General features: G+C 53.1%; 2 protein-coding genes across 8 annotated transcripts in view; one reads left to right on the top strand and one right to left on the bottom strand.

Moving 5' to 3' along the window:
* The first annotated feature begins 1,110 nt into the window (after window positions 1-1,110).
* Orm1 (orosomucoid 1) lies at window positions 1,111-4,582 on the top strand. Of its 5 annotated transcripts, none has more exons than XM_041632509.1 (6): window positions 1,111-1,244; window positions 1,577-1,719; window positions 1,923-1,993; window positions 3,013-3,120; window positions 3,232-3,335; window positions 4,399-4,582. In XM_041632509.1, exons 1-6 carry the CDS (start codon window positions 1,131-1,133, stop codon window positions 4,462-4,464), a joined length of 606 nt encoding a protein of 201 aa, XP_041488443.1. In that variant the 5' UTR covers window positions 1,111-1,130; the 3' UTR covers window positions 4,465-4,582. The 5 variants fall into 5 exon arrangements, with proteins under 5 accessions (XP_041488443.1, XP_041488442.1, XP_041488441.1 ...); XM_041632508.1 differs by having other exon boundaries at window positions 3,229-3,335; XM_041632507.1 differs by having other exon boundaries at window positions 1,923-2,041.
* Window positions 4,583-5,733: 1,151 nt separating this feature from the next.
* Window positions 5,734-18,101, bottom strand: part of Akna (AT-hook transcription factor) — a 47,074-nt gene continuing 34,706 nt past the window's right edge. For 2 of the 3 annotated variants that reach the window (XM_041632465.1, XM_041632464.1), the window contains exons 12-22: window positions 17,782-18,001; window positions 16,912-17,018; window positions 16,030-16,247; window positions 15,240-15,402; window positions 12,429-12,605; window positions 12,119-12,234; window positions 11,454-11,600; window positions 10,067-10,162; window positions 9,203-9,319; window positions 8,891-9,077; window positions 5,734-6,792 (exon numbers count right to left, since the gene is read on the bottom strand). In XM_041632465.1, coding sequence (XP_041488399.1) covers window positions 6,555-6,792; window positions 8,891-9,077; window positions 9,203-9,319; window positions 10,067-10,162; window positions 11,454-11,600; window positions 12,119-12,234; window positions 12,429-12,605; window positions 15,240-15,402; window positions 16,030-16,247; window positions 16,912-17,018; window positions 17,782-18,001 — 1,786 coding nt within the window. In that variant the 3' untranslated portion in view covers window positions 5,734-6,554. Of the gene's footprint in view, window positions 6,793-8,636; window positions 8,742-8,890; window positions 9,078-9,202; window positions 9,320-10,066; window positions 10,163-11,453; window positions 11,601-12,118; window positions 12,235-12,428; window positions 12,606-15,239; window positions 15,403-16,029; window positions 16,248-16,911; window positions 17,019-17,781; window positions 18,002-18,101 lie in introns of all 3 variants that reach the window. The other variant, XM_041632466.1, reaches the window with a different exon arrangement.

The raw sequence follows: 18,101 nt of genomic DNA, 5'->3' as shown, positions 1-18,101 counted from the left end.
TCCTAGGGTTACTTTAAATCACCCCACCAGAGTCATTCGCACACAGGATGTGGGAGTCGATGCATGTTTTTTTCTGCTGGATGGTCGGGCGTTGTTCTGATGCTTGTCAAGGGGGTGGGGAGATACAATACAAAATGCCACAGATTAAAGAAAGGGTCTCATGAAGTTAGAATATAGTAAGTGAGGGACAAATTATGTGTCATTAAAACTGTAACTCTGACTATGCTAAAATATAAAAATAATGGATGCCACAGGAAATAAAGAGAACAAATTGTAACCTGCTATAACACTTTTGTTGCTGAAGTTTTGAAACTGTGTAACCCAGGTTGGTCTCAAGCCCCCACCAACAGATCCCCTGCCCCAGTGGGCGTCGCCATGTGTGGCCATAGCAACACTTTCTGAGAGTGTTCATTCTTGTGAACTAAGAGCGAGCTACAGGCAGAAACTAGAACTGGATGCATGCTGGATGCTGGGCACAGCTCCTGGGTTGGGCAAGCACTACCATATCCTTGTCTGGTTGAGATACTGGGACGTTTGTTGGACTACATATTCCCCTCAGATCTACACTGGCCTTTGTTGGGTATTTGGTTGTCTTCAGGGGGCAGGGCTCCCCAGAAACATCACACTCATTTGAAATCTAACCACCCATCTTTGGCTTTGGCTCCCAACCTGGCCCCTTGAGTGTCTTCCGAGTTCATTCCCAACTCTGACCTGGAACCTCTTCATAGCACCTTGGGGGTTTGATTTGTGACTGGGGTTGTGCCTCACTCATGCTCCATGGGATAAAAAATGGATGAGATTGCTGGCTGGGATCTATATTAATGATCTATGGCTGGTAACTTGTTAGGTGTCCTCGGAATAGCTTTGTAGCCACCTTCACCGTGAATCACTCTGGCTTTTAGGAAATTGTAGGGCAGGAGTCTGGGTCAAGGCTGGCTGTGAGAACTGCACTTACAGATGGCTTGAGAGGATGTTTTGCGTAAGGTATTTCCCAGCACTGGTAGGATTGTGTCATAGCCCCTCAGTCCCTGGCTGGACTCCTGAGCCATGCCCACATCTTGCTATAAAGGTCACTGGACCCTCCAGCCACGAATTAATTTTTCCTGGCTCTGGTGCCTCTCAGTGTTGGCATGGTGCTGCACGTGGTTCTTGTCATTTTGAGCCTCTTGCCACTGCTGGAGGCCCAGAACCCAGACCCTGCCAACATCACAGGCACAGCTATTACCAACGACACGCTGATCTGGGTGAGTGCCTGCCCAGGGCCTGGCTCTGTGCACTGTGCATAGCTACCTTTCCTCTGGCTTTTCCTTCCCAGTCTGCCATCTCCAGGCTCCTTCCCTTGCCTCTGCCTGGGACTCTGGTGGCAATCTCCTGCCTCCACACTCAGAAGCTTTCCTCTGAAGTCTCTAGAAGGGACGAGAGCAGTGGAGGCCTGATTTTTGAGTTGCCTGTGTGATCCCGGCCCCAGGCTTCAGTTCCCCGATGTGTGGCTCAGGAGCCCTTTCTTGCCTGCCTCTCATCGCTGTTGACTGCCACACACCAAGGCCTGCTGACCTGTGTGCCTTTATCTTCTCAGCTCTCCGGCAAATGGTTTTACATCGGCTCCGCTCTACGCAACCCCACCTTCAAACAGGAGGCTCAAAAGATACAGGCAGAATATTTTTACTTTACCCCCAACTTGACAGATGACACTCTCCTGCTCCAGGAGTACCAGACCACGTGAGTCCTTGCAGCAGCTCCCCACCCAGCCCTGGCCTCAGTTCCGGGACGCCTGGAGACCTGAGCAGACTCTGCCTCGGCTTGGCCTTCCCAGCCATTTTCAGGAACAGGGACAGCTGTCTTCTCTGCCTGCCCCTTGAGCCCAGTGCTGGTCACATCTCCTGATCACCTTTCACTTTTGTTCTCATTCTCTTTGCCTGTAGGGAGGACCGGTGCGTCTTTAACTCCAGCAAGCTGGAAATCCAGAGAGAGAATGGGATGCTCTCCAAATTCGGTGAGAGCCAGCACTCATGTGGAAGGATCTGCCTCTGGGGGCGGCTAGGCAAGTTTAGTGGAGAGGGTGGCCAAGGCCCTGTGAAGTAATAAGGGCGGCGGGGCTGCGTCCCCAACACCCCAGCCGCCTGCTCGGCTAGCTTATGCCCGAAATAATTACACGGAAACTGTATTCATTTAATCACTGCTTGGCCCATTCTCTTCTAGGCTAATTCTCACATATTAATTTAGCCCATTTCTAATCATCTGTGTGTAGCACCCCAAGGTGCGCTTACCGGGGAGATTCTAGCCTATGTCCATCCGGGGTCGGAGCTTCATGCTGGGAGCGGGGCATGGCATCTCTCTCAGGCGTCTGCTCCCGAGAGGACAGCAGTCGAGTCTGACCTCACTTCCTCTTCCTCCCAGCGTTCTGTTCTGTCTACTCCTCCCACCTATCCTCTAACCAATAAAATGGGCCAGGGCAGTTCCTTTATTAGCCAATGACCTTCCTCCATCAGCCCTGGATCCTATGGGCACAGAGAACAGTAGCTGGCCAGCAGAAACTGAGAGTTCATGCCGTGTGCTGGGCCCTGTTGGAAACACTTTATGTGAACTTGGCCCTTTCTGGGAGGGTATGGCAAGGATCAGAGGAGGAAACAGCACAGGGTTGTTATGTCATTCTTTCAACAATCTTTTCCATTCTCTGTGAGCTCAGAGTGGGAACCCATGGGGTGGGCAGCCGTGACTTCACCCACGCCTCCATGTCCCCAGGGACGGCCACACAAATGCTGATGGGCCTGATCAGACACTGTGTAGCAGCCCCGAGGCTTTTATCCCTTGTGCCCCTCCTCTGTGTAATGGGGGTAGATAGTCACCATCTTTCCAAGGCCCCTGGTATTCCTCATCTCTGAAGAACAGCAGAAACTGGGCACACGGCATCTCTGGGGAGACCCCGGCCTTTACCCACAGCTACTTGCTTCCCAGCCTTGGGAATGGAAACCTTGGCACCATTCCAGTGACTCGGAGCCTTTCCTCCTGCAGAGGGAGCAGAAGAACATGTTGCCCACCTGAAAGTGTTCATGAAACACAGGGGCTTCATGCTTGCCTTTGCCCTGGAAGACAAGAAGATCTGGGGACTGTCCTTATATGGTAGGCCCCTCGCCGCCCCGATCCCAAGCTCCCCAAGGTCCTGTCCTTGGTCCCCCACCCACATCCCACACCCTGCCTGACCTCCCATGTCCTGACCTGTTCTCCCTGGAGCGAATAAGCCGGATACTGCCCCAGAACTTCTTGAGGAATTCCTGAAAGCTGTCAAAAGTCTGGGCATGGATGAGTCAGAAATCATATATACGGACTGGAAAAAGGTAAATGAAGAGGCTGGATGACACCACCCTGGACGTGGTCTCGTTCTCGGTGACCTAGAGGCTGTGGTAGCCCAGGGAGGCAGGTGTCCTGCTGTTACCAACTCTGTGGCCTGCAGTGGCAGCTGAGATTCACAGACACCATAGACAGGCAACGAGGCTGGGTGCATATGGGGTTAAGAAGGAGATCCTGGAAAGACTGGAGAGGATAAGGGGCAAGAGAAAGGGCAACCGAGGGGACGGCTGGTGCCAGGGTGCCAGGCTTTTCCCTGGCCTTCATTTTCACTACAAGTTGTGGTTAATGTCTTCTGTGGTACTCCAACTCCAGCAAGACTGATGGCTTCGGGCGTAGGCAGGGGTGGCCCAGAGTCTTGATGATCTCTCTAATCCTGGCTGAGGGAAAGGCTTCCTCAGCTTTGACTTTGTCACAGGATCAGCCAGAGAGCTTGTACGTAGTTTCAGAGAATTGTAGCTCTTTGTGATTCCACCTGAGCCCTACATGCCACCCCCAATGCCTCATTCCCAGGGGGAAACAATCATAGAACTGAGGTGTTTAACAGCTCACCACCCACCTCACAACCAGGGCACGGAAAGCGGTCACCCAGCCACGTGGGGCTCAGCTGCCTCATCTCACCACAGTGGGGCAAGTAGACTCAACCTGCACCTATAGTCAGGCGTGCTCAGAAATGCTGGCTCCCATTTGGGGGACTCTGTGCTCCCACTCAATGGAGTGTACAAGCTGGGGCTCAGAGGGAAATGGCTTGAGCTACATACTCCAGAGAAGCCGTGGTAAATCTCGGTTCCAGCTGGCTGACACTACCCTGCCTTTCTGGTCAATCATTGTGATCATTTTTTTCCTTTAAAAAATGTATTTATAGACAGTTGGTGGTGGCTCACACCTTTAATCCCAGCACTTGGGAGGCAAAGGCAGAGGCAGGTGGATCTCTGTGAATTCAAGACCAGCTTGGTTACTCTGTAACTCTACAATCCTCCTGCCTCAGCACCTCCAGGTATGTGCCACCACAACTGGCTCAGTCTCTCTGCCCTCTTCCCTGCTGTCCCCTAGGATATGTGCAGTCAGCAGCAGCAGCAGCGTGAGCCAGAGAGAAAGAAGACAGAGGAGGGTCCCTAGAAAGGCCAGGCGTGGGTGGGCTCAGCTCTCTGTGTTCTGTTTTCATGCTCACCACGCCCACCCTGTGCATCTTGGTCCTTTCTCCACACCAATAAAGGCTTGGGAAAACATTCAATAACCATGTCTTTGCTTCATTCATCCATCCATCCATCCATCCATCCATTCATTCATTCATTCATTCACAAGAGGCCTGCCATGAGTAGAGTCTCAGCTAAGTCCAACAAGCCTCACCTGGGGGAATCTGAGAAGGCTTCCAGGAAGGGACATCTGAGTCACGCTACAAAGAGCTGAGAAAAACTGATGTTTTTGTAAGTGCCAATCCCAAGAGGGCACACTTGAAGACGGCAAGGCAGAAGACCACCAAGGATTCGGGGTGGGGAATCCAGGAATGTAATGCCCATCACAAGGGTGCCATCCTAATCATTGAGAAGAGGTGGGCTGGGAGACAGGTGGGCTCGTGTGGATGCTGCCATGGGCATGGTATAAAAGTCCAAGGCAAGATGGCATGGTAGGTTCAGGTGTAGGTCCGAGGGGTGGATGTCCCCAGGAGGAGTTCGCAGGATGCCCCTATGATCACTATGAGATGAGACTGGCTGACAGCTGACAACTGTCTCACTATTATGACTCGAGTTTTGGGGGCTCAGTCCACTGGGTGGCAGACACAAGACGTGAGATAATCTTCACACTCAAATGGATGTGCACTCATCCAGGAGATGTGCTGTGTGTGTCTGTGAGGACATTTCCAGAGAGGACCACTCAGCTTGAGCATGGGCAGCGCCATTTCTTGGGGAGGGGGTCTCCACCTACACTCGGCCCTCTGGTGAGGTCATCTGTGCTGCCTGGATGACCAATGTCTGCAGACTCCTGACACGGTGTCCCTCTTCACCCAGAACGGGGCAGGCAGCGTGCACAGACAGTTCTGTGGAGCCCTGCTCTGCCTGTCAGTACTGAGGGAAGAACGAGACTGCAGAACTGCACATGCATGCCCAGTGTCAAGGTGGGCACGGGCAGAGGGTGTTGCCCCATCTGGAAGGAGAATCTGGCCTGGGGCGTCTCCGGCTACTACAGCCTTCCTTTGCTGGCCTCTCTGGACTAACAGCAGGACGAAGGAATGCTTAGAGACAATAGAAGGGCAGGCAGATTGTTCCGGAAGTCTATGCAGCAGGTACCTGGGGAGATCTTAGCTGGATATCCGCTTCCCTGCCCCACCCTCATCTTTAAAAGCTGCAAACTTTCAGTAAAGACCACAGATACAAGTAGCTTTGGGAATTTCTTTTCCCTTTCTTAAGACCATTATTCATTTTCCTTCATTTGCTTTAATAACGAAAATAGATTTTTTAAATGCCTCAAATATATAAACAATCTGTGAAAAACACACATTTCAGAAATGCTAAGATCACCCTGTTATGGGATGGGGAAAGGGGTGCTGGCCTGGTTTCTCAGCCTCAGCCAGGGCCTGGCAAGTCGTGGGAAGGTCTGAGGCTGGCGTCTGTTTCTGCCCCTACATGGGTAGCCTCTGCTTTGTGGGCTCATGGGGGAAACTTCTGTAATCACAGAAGATCTGGACACGTGTCACCGGAGGCCTCTATCCCAAGACATTCCACGGGTCCCCAAGTACTCTCTGTCCACAGGCTACTTAGGATGAACATCCCTAGCCAGGGTCTCCCTGCCTCAGCGTGGCGATTACAGGCAGGGACAGGAACACTGCAGCGACCCTAGGCTTTCCTTGTCCTCGCTGGCCTTCTGAGAAGGATCCAAGCTCAAGGTAGCTCCCTAGTGTAAAGACATTCTGTCCTGTAAGATCCACGTTGTTAGCTGTAGGTGGGCATGGGCAGAAGGGTTGGCAAGGAGTATCAGAGTCTCTGCCTGGACAGAGGTAGCCTGATCACTACACCTGTTAGAGCTGGTCCCTGGATTTCCATCCACTACCGCCCAGGCTAATGTCTCTCCATTTTAAACATGCTACGAGGAGCAGGCTGGTGGCGCTCCTGGGGAGGGAACATGGCGTTTTCCAGCCATCAATGGCTCCAGGAGACTTGACTAGGGGACAACAGGGGTTGCGAGCCTCCTCGGTTGGAGTCTCCAGGGAGTCAGAAGAGGCAAGAGCCTCGCAGGCTACTGGCGTGGCGCAGGTCCGCAGACAGTGACCGGCTCAGCTGCTGGGTGGTGGCGCGCACATTCTCAGCAGCCTGCGCGGCCTCGTTGAGTGCTGCCTGAAGCTCTTCCAGGTCATTCAGACCCAGGTGGACAGAGTGCCAGGTTCCCCGACGTCCCTGGACAGGCGGGGAGGCTGACGGGGCTGAGGTAGGTGCTGGGGTTGCATAGTATCTGGGGAGAAGGAAGAAGAGCACGATTTAGCGAGAGCCTGCCAACGGCACGAGCTGTGGGTTGGAGTCCCAGCTGCACATCTACTCGACAACCTGATCTGTTTTTGCCCTCTGCATGGTCTATGTGGACAGGTAAAGGAGAATACGTGTGGCGGGTGCAAGGCACAATTAGCTCACATCATCCTCTCACTTAGCAGTCACTTACAGACCACCCACCATGTGCTGCCCGTGTGTGGGGCTGCTACGGAATTCTACGAAAATTCGAGAACATTCTCTAATCTGCAGGTTGCAGGTACTGATGGAGAATGCTAAGCTGAATGACTGTGCTTCCTGGAGGTATCAGAATAGTTAACATTCCCTCTTTTTGAAGAATCTGGGCTCCCTATGGCTCCCATACTTTGAGCTCACGTGAGGACCAGCTTGGCCTGAGAGTTCCAAGCTTTCCCTGGCAGAAGCCAAAGGCGCTTGGACTACGTAGCCTCTGATGCGGGGCTGCGTACAGCCAGCAGGTGGCAGCACAGCACCGTTGCAATTTCTAGTTCAGCCATGGCGCATGCTCAGTCCTGCAGTCTGGCCCAAGAAGAACCCGGGGCGAGGTTTGCTCTAACTATACCTAACGCACTAGGCTACTTGCTACTGGCCGCCCTTGATGCAGCACCTGCTTCCCAAACGTTCCTTCTTGAGGTCATCTTTATCATCTCAGAAGAACAAACAGGCCAGAGAGCTACAGTGATCTGTCCAGCTGCTGGCTACTGCATCCCCTCTTCTTGTGGCCACCATAGCCTCATGAGCTCTTCCCTAGGCCCAGACTGTAAAGATTTGCCTTGAGAACAGAAGAGAACCCTGAGGCTCCCAGAGGGCTGATAAATGCCATCAATCTCCCTGCCCAGGGACAGGAAACCTGGGCAGGTGTCCGCACCATGCGAGTCAGGGCCTGGACATGAAGCAAGGCTGCCTGCTGGTGCCTTGGACTTCTGTCCCTCCTGGCATCAGCTGCCACAGAGGCAGCTACCGTCTGTTACCCACAGAGGCAGACTGTCTATGAATAACATTGCATCCCAACTAACTCACTTTACGGTGGTGGAAACGGGCTGAGAAGTAGCTGGTGACAGTTAAGCCTAGAAGGGGGTCTGGAGAGACGGCCGTGGAATCATTCAGTCCGCCATGGCATTTCCCAGAGTACAGAAAACACTCCACAGACATCCAGTGGAGTCTCGAGACATGCAGCCTTCATCCTCACACAACAGTACCTGGCAGAGTCAGCCCCCATTGAACAGATGGAGAAACTGAGACTGACAGAAACAGTCCTCTGCCTTGGCCACAGCAGTGACGAGAGGGGAGGGTGGAGGGTATTCCTGCACAGTCATGCCTGACCCTGAAATGTTACCAGGCCACCATGTCCACTCTTCCCTTCTTGGTAGCTGGCGTTCAATATCAAAACCATCTAGTTGGTGGTCCTTGCATGTCACAGGCATGGACAGGGCAATGTGGAGCAGCGGCCACAACCAAAAGGAGCCCAGCTAAATGCAGGGGATCCTGAATGTTACCCCAGAATAGAAAATGGCTTCAGACATAAATCAAAGATGCTGGAGGAAAGCCGCAGGTGTGGACTAATACTGAAGCGCTGGAGCTGATTCTCTGCAGTAACATGCATGTGTGAAGGGACAGCAGAGCAGGCTATAGGAGGCACAGTGCGTGGGAGAAGTGGGGAAAGTCCACTCAAATCTTCTGTCTCCTAAATCTAAAAACCATCCCACCAATGAAAATCAGTTGAAAAAAAAGGGAGGAAAAAACCAAGAAATTATTCTTACCACTGCATAAAAATACAGGTTTAGGTTTACTCACTACATCACTAGGATTCTCGGTACCCAGAAAGTTGTGACTCCATGAGACAGGGCCCTCTTGCCAGTCTGTTTTACTGCTGGGTCCCCAGCACCCTGTAGTCTGCCCCTAAGGGTGTGTTCAGCGAGTACAAGAATTTCAGGCTTGTGCCCCAATTTACAAGAAGGCGCCACCATGACTCCCATCCCTCTGACGTGATGTAAGACTGGCTTTGCAGATACTCGGGCAGGTTAAGGCAGCTGGAAGGGAAGACTCACACAGTGGGTGGTGGGTACGGCATGATGGGGGCTGAGGAGATGTAGGCCAAGGCTGGTGGGGTTGGGGCTGAGGGTGCAGCAGCCAGGTACCAGAGTCCAGGGAGCGGTTGTACAGGTGAGCCCAACTGCCTGTTCTTCAGCTTGGGACTGGGGGTGGAAGATGCAGGTTTCCTTGGGGTGTCCTTCTCTGTAAGGGAAGGAAGGACACATAGAAATTGTGTGAGGTTATGGGCAGATGCAGCCGAGCCTATAGCGTTTCCGAGGTCTGACCAAGCCCAGGATTGAAGGAAGATACTGAGCGTGCATTCCTACTAGAGCGGGCTGAGCTGGGGCCATCTACTTCTGCAGTGGACCTGACTGTACCACACAGAGGACAGGGGAGGGCATCAGCCGTGGATGGTTCCGGTGGCTCTCTAGAGACAGCACTGCCTGGAAGGAAAGAGAGATATCTGGAAAAGCTGGATGTCAGAGGACAACACAAACAGCGACCATGATGGTGTAAGTAGGCACCGGCCACATGCTAGCAGCTCATGGTGCTAGCTACTCTGCCCATCTCCCTCCACAGTCGGGGGAAGCTGAGCTGCCACAAGACAGTACTTTGCAAACGAAGTGGCCATCTAATCTCATGCCCAGGCCCTCTAGATGATAAGCCCATTTTGCCTTTGAGATAGTCTTGATCCTCTCAGAGCAATCATTGGAAACCAGGAAACCAGTGGGGGGTGAGGGGAATAGTCCACAGCAGGGTCATGGTGTTCATACAATATAGATCCCTAGTGTTACCCCTGGCTAAGTATCAGACTTCTCCTCTTGCTCTCCAGACCAAGCTAGGCTAATACGCCCTCTGGGAACCTCCCACGCCCCTTCTTGTCATGCATCCCTGGTCTGTGTTTGCTCCATTTTGTTGCTGGTTCCTTAGGGACAATACAGGTGGGTGCTGAGTGAGAGTGAATGAGCGTATGTGGTCTGTCCGGACAGCGGTTCGTGTGGTGAGGGCCAGTGCTCTGCAGTCAGAAAGACCCGAGTGGAAAAAATACTGGCTCTGTCACTTGTAAGTAAGTAGCACTTGAGCAAGCTACTTAAGCTCTGAGCCTCTCTATTTACAAAATGGCCCATGGCCAGCGCTAAGAAAATTTCCCGGTGGTCAGAGCCTCAACTGCCCAGAACGCTGTTTCTTACCTGTTCCCCGGGTTCTAATGGGTTGGCAATGGGGACAGGAGGCTGTGCCACTGCCCTTCAGGACAGCCTTGGGGGACAGAATGTGGTACTCCTGGCCTGGGGAAGAATCCAGAACGATTATGTCAACACCTGTATGGACTTGGGTCCCGGTCTAATAATAGTCTCTTTCCTCTTCCCGCAGGTCTAACAGTCTCTTTCCTCTTCCCCCAGTTTTGTTAGTTGTCCTCTGCCTGACTCCTGTGCACACGTGAAGCAATACTGTAGATGTCCCCACCGTAAATGTGTGTGCACGTATGCACAGAACACAGACGTCTGTTTACTGCATGTGCATAGAACACAGACGTCTGTTTACTACGTGTGTGCACATATGCACAGAACACAGACGTCTGTTTACTACATGTGTGCACAAATGCAGACACCTGTTTACTACGTGTGTGCACAGAACACAGACATCTGTTTACTACGTGTGTGTACATATGCTCAGAACACAGACGTCTGTTTACTACATGCACGCAGAACACAGATGTCTGTTACTACCGCCTTCTCCAAGTTCCTTGTTGCATCTCTTCTTCTAGAAGTAGCTGCCAGCTCTCGCCCTGTGGGAGTGATTAGCACACTCAGCAGAGGCAGGGCGTGGAAGCTGGTGTGACAGAAAGGTCATGACTGGTGTCATGTGTTAGGAGTCGGCGTTGTCCCTTCAGCAGCATCTCTTTTAAATGGCTAGAAGAAGGGACATCCTAGAACCCATTCCTAGGACATTGGACAGAACAGGACTGTATTGGACGGCTATTGAAAAGTCCTTGACAGCACTGGAAAACTGGCTGCTCCCAGCATGGACTCAAACTCCTGAAATCACACTGGATGGAAGTGAATATGTTCTGAGTTCCCAGCCGGTTAGGGATATTTAATAAAAACCAAGGGCTGAAGCAGGAGAGATGACCTGTAAACAGGTAAAGTGCTTATAGCACAAACGGAAGACCAGATACAAGCTGGGTGGGTGCAGCCAGCTGTAATCCCAGTGCTGAGGAGGCTAGGGGCCGGGATACCCAGGACAAGCTGGGTGGGTACAGCCAGCTGTAATCCCAGTGCTGAGGAGGCTAGGGGCTGGGATTCCCAGGGCAAGCTGGCTCTCCAGACTAGCTGATTGGTGAGATTCAGGTTCAGTGAGAGATTTGCCTCAGAAAATAAAGTGGAGAGGGATGGAGGAAGACGGCAGACAGTGTCCTCTGGTCTCCACACATGTGAGGACACACATGCACATGTGGTCATGCACATATATGCTCATACACACAACACGTTTGCATGGGAACTAAACAAGCTAAAAATAAACCAAGGACCGAGGGCGGGGCTCCGTGGTTGGCACGTGTCAAGCGTGCACAAGGCTCACCTGTGTATTGGCCCCGGAAGGAGACTCTTTCCTTCTGCCTCATGCTGCCGGCTGATCTTGTCCCCTCCTGTGCAGCCTGGGGAGGCTCCTCAGAGGTCCTACTCTTCTCAGATGACAACCCAGGGGACAGCGATTTAAATTCTGAGCCTGTGTGGAAAGGGAGCCTCAGAAGGGGCAGGTGAGGGGCTCGAACTGCTTGAGGAGTGAGCATGCAAGGGCAGAGGTCGGGGGGTGCCTGTGTTTGGGTCTTTCCCAAGGGTCCACTCCTCCAGAATCTCAGCCTGGAGCTTTGTGGTTGTCATGCGCCTGTGCAGCAAACACAGGAGGTGGCGCTCTCATTTCTATATGGTTTATTGTCACTTTATCTGCTCAGAGCAGGTGACAAACTGGCCAGGGACAGGTACTGGAGTTGAACCCCAGTTTGAACTCCACAACGGCTCTCTGTCAGTGAGGGCTCTGCAGGCGTTAGTGACCCTCCTGAGGCTCCCTCCTGATGGTAGCTGCAGTCCATGGGGCTAGGACTAAAAATGTACTTTGCCCAGAGCACAGCCCCAGCCCCAGACATACACAGATGACCTTCCCCAGGCCTCTCCAGGTTCCCTGGTCACAGAGCCAATGCACTGACAGCGGTCCCCAGAAACCAGTCCCAGTCTCTGGTCACTTACTCAGGAACAGTCTGGGCACATCCCGAGGCACAGAGGAGGACCTGGCTCGCCGTCTTCCTGTCGGCCCACCTGGTTCTGTACCATTGGGCTCAGCAGACAACCTCTCTGTGGATTTACTAGTAACATAGAAAGAGAGATGACATCACTGGATGAGGCAGCCTCCACTGATGACCATGGCATAGCTGCACCTCCGCCATGAACTAAACAAATGTGGATGGAGCATGAGTGTCTGGGTCCATGCACCCAGAGAGGGCCAGAGGCGGGCTAACTCCATAGGAAACAGAGGTAGTAGCTGGGGGTGGTCTTCTACCTGCCATAGCGGGAGCCCCAGGAGGGAGAGGAATCCACCAGCTTGTCCTGGGTCTGGGCGGAGTGGTTGAAAGCAGAAGCTACAGGAGCTGGGTTGCCTGGGTGTGGCCGATGCAGGCTGTCCTCCAACTGTAGGCGGAGCCGGGACACCTCTGCCTGGAGATCCCTGATGGCCTGGCTGGACCGGTGAGGAGAGAGAGACAAGAACATCTGAGCCAGAACTGTTATTGTCCCCCAGTGATGCACACACGAGATCAGATTGTACAGCCCAGTGACTCTGGAATGTCCCTTGCCACACACCTGACACTTCTCTGAGTTTATGGTTCACAAGCAAATCTGGGGGATCCACCTGTGAGGGTGACCCTCCTATCATGAAGGTCCAACTGCTCAAGACAAGACTAGATACAGAATAGGAAACACTGATGCCGACTAGGTGGCACATCCCTGCAATCCCAGCACTCAGGAAACTGAGGCAGGAGGATTACCATGAGTTCAAGGCTAGCCTGGGACCCCAGCTCACAAACATCTGTCCTGCCTTGCTCAGGGTTGTCCTTCCTTCCCTGCCTCCTCTCAGAAGCTGTAACTGTCTGAGCCGGGCTCTCTGATCTTTTTCTGCAGATACTCCTACTGTCCAAGGTTATTCCCAGCAGAAGACACTCCGAGCATTTGCCTCCCTAACTCTGACCCAGGCAGGCAGAGTAAGCATCCCATGTCATGATTCCATATCCGTCAGATGCTGGGGAACATTCCTGAACTCAGACTTCAGGAGGGAGAGACAAGGGGGTTCCACAAGCGGGCTGGAAGATGACTGCAAGGCTGTCTTCTGGGCCCCCTGTGAGACCTCTAGACACAGGCCCATCTCCTGTCCAAAGACACAGCACAGCTCGAGGAAATAGTATTGCCTGTTCCGGCCTGCTAGGCTCCTCATTAGCTAAACTCTCAGGGTCCTAAGGCCTTGCCAGTACAGCTGAGGACAAACCAACCCACACCCCAACACAGACCCCATGCACGGAGCACCCCTAGAGGCTGGGCTTGGCATGGCCATCTTCCAGGCTGAGGCAGGCTCTGCATCCACTCTGTGGGTGATACCCAGGCTGGGGACTCCTCCACTCAGGATCCCTGGACTCTTGAGTGAGTGTGTCCTGGTGCCACCTGCAGACACAATCTCTGTGGTGACTGCACAGGAAAGCTCGGGACCTCCCTCTGGCCATGTCCAACCAAGCTGTGTATGCACCGAACATGGGTCTCCTAGGAGATCCCCAGGGAGATGCTTGCTGGGGTTTCCAAGGCAAAACCCAGGGGCCATGGTGGCTGCAGGAGAGAGTGAGCTCCCAGCAACTGGTTAATCCTGGAACACAGAGCTTGGCTTCCTGGGCTGGAACCTGGAACACAGACTTGGGTGTCCTCTGGCTGGGTTTGTCGGGCTCTTGGGCTTCCTAACTTAACACTTCAGTTGCCCGACGTTCAGCGAGGACTGTGGTTCACTTGTGTCTGTAGATTCATTCCTGACCTCAGTCAAGCAGCCAGCAGAGCTTCAGGTCCTCCTTCCCCACACGCCCCAAGCCTTGTAGACCACCAATCCCCAGTGCGTGCTAGCACAGCAGCAGGCCACCCAATGGCTCTTCTTAAAAATGCCCTCTTTCCCGAGTCCAGAATCGCCTTCCAGTGAAGCATCCCTCTTGGCCTCTGCTGACCCCAGTAGCGGCCAGGGAACTTTCAGAGCACAACAGTGACAATGCCATTTCACCATCCTCAGGTCCAACACAGTCACCCAGCATTTGCGGGTGCTTCCTGCAAGCTAGTCACTGTACAAACTGCTGCCTGTAGTACTGAGGGCCCTGCAGGATCTAGGCCACCAGGCTCACCCGAACAGCTCCGACACACAGAGCATCTCGTCTCTTGTCATGGCCATCTGGTTCTTGAGAGGGGACATCACCCTTGCCTCCCAGCACTGGGCCAGCAGTGCATGCTTCTAAGGCTGTAAGATGCTGAGTTTCCCAAAGCTGAGACCTGTCCAGTCCCTTGCTGTATCTCCAAGGCAGAGCACATTGTGAGCAAATGTATCACTCTTTGTCTGTCTGTCTCTCTGCACATGCGCGCGCACACACACATACACACACACACACGCACACGCACATACACGCACACACACAAGCACTCCACACACACACGCGCTCACACAAGCACACACAGACCTTCGCTGAGGTCCCGGTAGACCGCGGGGGTGAGAAATTCAGTTCAGACTACGACACAGAACACCAGCTGCTGGGCAGGACTGTGCACAGGGCAGTACACACGACTGTACTGGCCAGGACAGCCTTGCGAGGTTCCCAGTGTGTTCCAAGAGTTAACAGAGGGTTTTCTGTTTGATCAGGGAAGGATCTCAGCAGAAAACTTCTGAGAGAGGTGACAGACTTTCACATCGAACTCAGGCTTGTCTAGTACCCATAATCCTCCCAATTCCATCTCTCGGGTGTTGGAATTAGAGGGTATGGCCCCCATGCCTTGCTCAATTCTAATCTGGAATACAGATACTGTACAGCAGGGCTAGTGTGTGTTTGGGGGGGGGGCTGGCCTTAGAGTCAGAAAGGTGCACCTGTCAATCATTTCCTATTGGATGGACAAGAGTCCTTGAAGTCAATACCACTGAGGTTCCATAAAACAACTCCGAGCTAGGAGGCAAGACCTGGACACACCTGGACTCAGCAAAGGCCCCTTGGATGTGTAAGGCAGGTAGGTGCACTGCCAAGGCCAGCATCCTCCTCACTTTTCATCCCACAGAGGTGGAATTGCCCGGACTGTGCCCACTTACTCGCGCTCTGTCCTGGTGAGGAGGAGGTTGGCAGTGCTCTCGGCTGCTCCGTGGGGCACAGAAGCAGCTGTGGGGGCTGGGGCAGAGGCTGGGCTGGTTGCCCCACTACGAAGTTGCTGTTTGGAAATCTGCTTCTGTCTCTTGAACTCAGACCTGGGAAGTCCTAAGAGAGGCAGAGAGGCCATCATGAGCTGCAGAGTTAGGCCTGGGAGCTTCAGCTGAAGAAGAGATGGCGTGTGTGTGTGTGTGTGTGTGTGTGTGTGTGTGTTGCTCACTAGTGCATGCTGGTGTCCCTGGAGCACAGAGGTGTCATATTCCTCTGTGGCTGAAGGTGTAGGCAGGTGGAGGTGCTGGGAATCGAACCCAGTTCTTCTACAAGAGCAGTAAGTGCTTTTAACCACTTAGCCATCCTCCCAGTCCCTGTGTGTTGTTTTGTTTTGTTTTGTTTCTGAGGCAGGATCTCTCCCTGCCCTGGGACTGCCAATTTGCCTGGACTAGCAGGCCTGAGGGCCACTGTAATCTCCCCACCTTTGCCTCCCTAGCACTGGGATTACCAACTCTCATGTTCACTTGGGTTTTTTGGGAACAAACTCAGGTCTTCATGCCTACAATGCATGCACTTTACCAACTGGGCTATCTCTCCCGCCCCCTTATGTGTAATCTTTAATCTTCCTGTGGTGAAACCCCATAGTATTTCCCAGTCTAAAGTGCAGTACAAGACTGTGTTTGATGCTTCGATTCGTACAGTTTGGTCATTCACAGCTGCATCCTACCCAGGCTCTCCACTCACGCATCTTAGCCGCGGGTGCTTGTTCCTGCTGGTAGCTGTGTGCTCCTTGCTGGAGAGAGCTGTTCAGGCTGGAGAATTGCCGCTGGGTTCGGCTTCTGGGTGTGCCAGGCTCGGTCTCTGGGGATCTTTGGAGAACCACAGAACCCCTGGCCTTGAAACGGGAGGCTCCATCACCAGGCACAGAGGTAGTGAGATGCTGGGCTAATGTCCCTGGAGTGCTAGAGGCCAGGGAAACACTAAGGTTAGACAGAGAGGCCTCAGGTCATGGTACCCAAGCTGCTCTGTGCTGTAGTGTGAACTCAGCCTTAGGGCTCCTTTCTCCAGGGTCTCAGTATATCTGGGGCATCCTTGTTGTTACATTTGATTACAGTGCAACCAGCAGCCATATAGGGAAGAAGCAAAGTACTGTTCATCTTGTCAATTCTAGTCCCTCTTCATGAGCACACCTGAGCGGTCAAATGGGCCTCCAGGTGGCCAGTGCCTGACTCTGGGGAGCACCAGTCTCCATGGTGACTGCACCACTGCTTTTTCCTGAAGATGTCCTCACCCTCTGCTTCCCCTTGAGTCCATCCTGGTCTCTGCACCTGCCACCCAGATGCCCTTCTGCTCATGGCTTCTGTTATCTCACTACCCTCCCTGCAGTCCCATCTTCTCACTCCATTTACTCCTGAACTCGCTTGGTAAAAATATCTCCCAACAGCTGCTAACGGACTGAACAATATTCAGTGAGACACTCTTGTTCCTGGAGCCTCTCTTCCCCTCTGTCAGTAGGTCAGGAACAGGGACCATCATTGTGGTTGAAGTGACACCTGTTTCTGGGCCACCACAGACACTTGGATTTTCAAGATGTCTTAGGCTTGTGAAGATGGTGGGTTAGAATACCCGATATGGGAGAGCTGGTGCTCTGGGGTCTGGGTGAAGGGGAACAGTATGCTGGTTTCCGAGCCCACGAAGCCACTGTCTGTCTCTGGTGACACCATCCAGGGTTCCTAGAATAGGGGATATCTGTTAAGTTTGAGGAAAATATTCACATGCGTTGGGAAACCAAGAAACCAGGGCTGTCTGATACCACAGCTAGGCTAGTGTAATACTCCCCATCTCAAGAGGAAGGGTTCGGTGCGCTGAGGACTGGGCTCCACTTGGGATCTTGGGAACGATGCTTGGGTTTGCAGGGTGTAGAAGGAGAGGGAAGAGGTGGGAAAAGCCTTAACCCAGAGCCTTGTGTTGCGGGCAGTTCTGTGTGCCGCAGACATGCTCATACAGCATATGCACAACAGAACATGACTTTAAAGCAGGACGCAGGGAACATGTGAGTGATGTCAGTGCCCCACCACGTCAGTGCTCATCAGGACTTCAGAAGTGCGGCCATGTGCATGCACGTGTGTATTTGTATGTGTAGGTATACATGTATGTAACACTGTGTTTTTATACATGTATACATGCACACACATATACAAAGCCTCTGGCATTTTATCTGTGGCCTGTCACCCTTGCGACAGTTAGGCAAGAGGCACAGTTAGGAACCAGGTCCCAGCTCTGACACACTGCGACACGGGCACACGCCACAGCTCCGGAAGGAGTACAGGGCTGGAGGTGGCATTGGGCCTAAATGCTGACTGGTGGGCACGTTATGGGTGCAGGAGTAGTGGCACACAAGAAGGGTGGCATATGAAAAGGGCCAGGGTGAGCAATGGCCGGGGGCAGAGCTCACCCACCAGGGATCTTCTGGGCCCATGCCACAAGCACACTCACCTCAGTGTGGGAGCCGCCAGCCCGAGGCAGAGCTTTCCGAGGAAGGCGCTCTGTGGTTCCACACTCCTCCAGGCTGGTTAGACTGCTCTGGTGTGATGCTCTGGGTTTGGTGCCCCTTGGAGACCCTTCAGCTGTATCCATGCCTGGGGTATACCTGTCTCGGGTTGTGGATGTCTGGAAGCTTGGTGGCTTCATGGATACTACCTGTCCCTCTTCCTCCCTAGCAGGGAAGGAGAGATAAACAGCATCTGAGCCCCCATGTGAGCCAGGTGACCCAGATCTGGGGCTCAGCCCATCAGGTCAGGAAAAAACTATGGGAT

Source organism: Microtus oregoni, unplaced genomic scaffold (assembly GCF_018167655.1).
Source record: "Microtus oregoni isolate MIOR12 unplaced genomic scaffold, Mior012 000041F_ref0000270, whole genome shotgun sequence".
Lineage (NCBI taxonomy): Eukaryota > Metazoa > Chordata > Mammalia > Rodentia > Cricetidae > Microtus > Microtus oregoni.
The sequence above is the reverse complement of the archived record's forward strand: the minus strand, read 5'-3'. Positions and strand labels throughout refer to the sequence as shown.

Excerpts from the sequence above, each read along its gene's own strand:
- Orm1 (XM_041632506.1), top strand. The coding sequence starts at position 1,131 with ATGGTGCTGCACGTGGTTCTTGTCATTTTGAGCCTCTTGCCACTGCTG. Across the intron at positions 2,042-3,012 it reads CTGCCTCTGGGGGCGGCTAG|AGGGAGCAGAAGAACATGTT; the intron begins GCAAGTTTAGTG and ends TTCCTCCTGCAG. Across the intron at positions 3,336-4,398 it reads TATATACGGACTGGAAAAAG|GATATGTGCAGTCAGCAGCA; the intron begins GTAAATGAAGAG and ends GCTGTCCCCTAG.